Source organism: Austrofundulus limnaeus, unplaced genomic scaffold, assembly GCF_001266775.1.
Source record: "Austrofundulus limnaeus strain Quisiro unplaced genomic scaffold, Austrofundulus_limnaeus-1.0 Scaffold656, whole genome shotgun sequence".
Classification (NCBI taxonomy): Eukaryota; Metazoa; Chordata; class Actinopteri; order Cyprinodontiformes; family Rivulidae; genus Austrofundulus; species Austrofundulus limnaeus.
The window spans coordinates 255,043-257,694 of record NW_013953058.1 but is presented as its reverse complement, the minus strand read 5'-3'; the positions used below and the strand labels follow the sequence as shown (position 1 = coordinate 257,694).

Sequence of the window (2,652 nt, the reverse complement as noted above, 5' to 3'; positions counted from 1 at the left end):
GATCAGGGCTGTTTTTGGAGGCTGGTTTGAGGCTGTATTCTTCCATGGATCGATCAGGACTGTTCATCAGGTCATCAGACGGTAAAAATGGGTGTACCTTATTTCTTCCAAACCGAAATTTCAGTAAACGTGACACTGGGAGATAAATTACCTTTTTCTTTGAGGAGAAAGGAGTGTTTTTGGAGGCTGGTTTGAGGCTGTAATCTTCCATGGATCGATCAGGACTGTTCATAAGGTCATCAGACGGCAAAAACGGGTTTACCTTATTTCTTCCCTTATTTCTTCCAAGCCGAAATTTCAGTAAACGTGACACTGGGAGATAAATTACCTTTTTCTTTGAGGAGACAGGAGTGTTTTCGGAGGCTGGCTTGGGGCCGTAATCTTCCATGGGTTGTTGAACAGAGGACCGAACTTTGCCATTTTCTGAACTCTGTTCAACATTTGTAAAACCTTCTTTAGGTTTGTTCTGGTGGCCAAAAACGCCTCTTGCCATTTTGAAGGCTTTGCTGGTTGCCCTTTTCAGGACATTTTTCTTGACAACCTTCGATTTGTCGACAGACTCCGACGTACGGCTGACAACAGAGTCTCTGAAATGGTCCAGTGTGTCTTTCTGGGTATTTCCGACGAGACTGGACATGTCTGAAAAACATTTAAGCAGGCTGTCGCAAAAACAATCCGCTGCGGTCTCTGAAATGTCTTCGTAGCATCTTGCCACGGTGACCTTGGCAAACATTTTAGTGAAATCCAGCATTAAACTATGCTGAACCTCCTCTGAGGTCATTTCACACAGACTATCTACATATTCTTTCCACATGTCTGGAGTAACCATCGATAACAAATGTGCTGTAAGTGTGTCGATGTTACCGCAGTGTTTGGGGCGTTCCTCGTTCCCACTTGTGTGGTCGACCACAGCTTCAGGCCCTGGCAGGTCGTTGGTTTGAAGTGGTTCACCTGAAAGGCCTTGGCGAATCATCATCATTCTTCTATCCATGATGAGTTTTCCAACTTTTATTGAAAAATAAAAATGGAAAAGTCAGTTAAAACTCTTGAGAACACCTCTNCTGAGAAGCAGATTTCTTCATGACTCTGGTTAAAGTCAGGGATGTTTTAACACGATTCTTCTCCATTGAGAGCATGGTCAGTGCAGTGAGATGTGATGTTGTACCTGAGGAAAGTCTGGATTCTTCAGTGTTGAGAAGCTCCTCTCAGATTCAGCTGTGGTCAGAGGAGATGTGATGAGAATCTTCAGCAGAGTCACAGTCTCGGAGGGTGTCCTGCAGGCTGTTCCCCATGGGCTGGTACAGAGCCACATCACCACTGCAGCTCCAGAACTAGATCAGACTTATTGGTCCTGTTCAGCATTGGTTGAGCCTCCATGCTCTTCAGAGCCGCTTCAGAAAATTGTCTGTGATCCTGCAGGAATCTGCCTGCCTGCAGCACTGATAAGGGGCCTCATGTACAAAGACTTGCGTGGATTTCTTACTGAAACCTGACGTACGGTCAAATCCAGAAAACGGCATTCGCACAAAAAAATCCAGATGTATCAAACCATATGTACGCTGGAACCCACGCACATTTCTTTTGTACATCACAATTAACGTGGAACTTGTGGAGATTCTGGCAGGAACAAACCCAGGGTGCAGGCAGGCTCAAAAGTATAACAAAAATTTATTTTTAAATAACAAAAAGAGGGCTGCTGGCAGCAAACTTACAGATACTGAAGAATCACAGGTACAAGGGGAACAAAGCACGAGGAACCAGAACCAACACATGAGACACAACAATGATCCGACAAAAGACAGAAACAGGGCAGGGCTTAAATACACAGAAAACTAATTACTAAACAGAACACACCTGGGGAGAAACACAAGGGTGACAATCAAGGAGATGTGGGGCAGCTGGGCAAAGACACACTGGGGAACATAGAAAACACTAGGAAAACTAAGGAGAATAAACACAGATTATGACAGAACTGAGTGTACATGAGGCACCTCCCCTGACACGCCTTCATTAACATATGTTAAACAGATGCTAATTATTTCCTGCATGTGTGAAGGACTTGTTTGTTTGATCCCTGCGCGATCAGAAATGATTTCTAGATTCAGGAAAATAATGAATTTAATAAAATGTGAGTGAGAAAAAAATCCTAAGTAAAAACAGGAATAAAATATGTTTATCACGCAAAGAACGAGTGATTGTGTATCGGTGTGTGTGTGTGCGCGCACGCTGCTGTGTTGCGCAACAGGCTTATCCATCCATTCTGAGTCTGAAAATATAAACTTTGTGCACGAGTTTATTACCATAATTACTRTAAACACAGAGGAACTTAAATGTTTGGTAGAACATAGATCTTAGTTTATTTCATAGCTGATATTAAAAAACGAGTCTCTGCATCTCAGTAGAGAGTTCACATGAYGTCGCGACGTCGACAGGGTGAACCCCATAGAAATGAATACCAGAGGTCAGCAGCGGMGCRGTGACGAGCTGYGCCACAAGYTAGTRTATTATTTTGCATTGGGGACTTACTGCGCATGTCCAAAATCCTACAATGACTTGCCTATGGGAGTCTGGAGCGGYRAACAGCCCGTGACCCGGAAGTGACTCAACACGGAAAAGTTCATGAGTAAAATGGAAGTTTACAAATCAATAACT

General features: G+C 43.6%; 1 protein-coding gene across 1 annotated transcript; it reads right to left on the bottom strand.

Moving 5' to 3' along the window:
- LOC106531605 (uncharacterized) lies at positions 1–1,059 on the bottom strand (the record flags this gene model as incomplete). The annotated part of the gene is given in 2 exon segments (XM_014027513.1): positions 1–119; positions 297–1,059. Coding segments are annotated over 2 exon segments (814 nt in total), but the record flags the coding sequence as incomplete, so codon positions are not given.
- Positions 1,060–2,652: the final 1,593 nt, after the last annotated feature.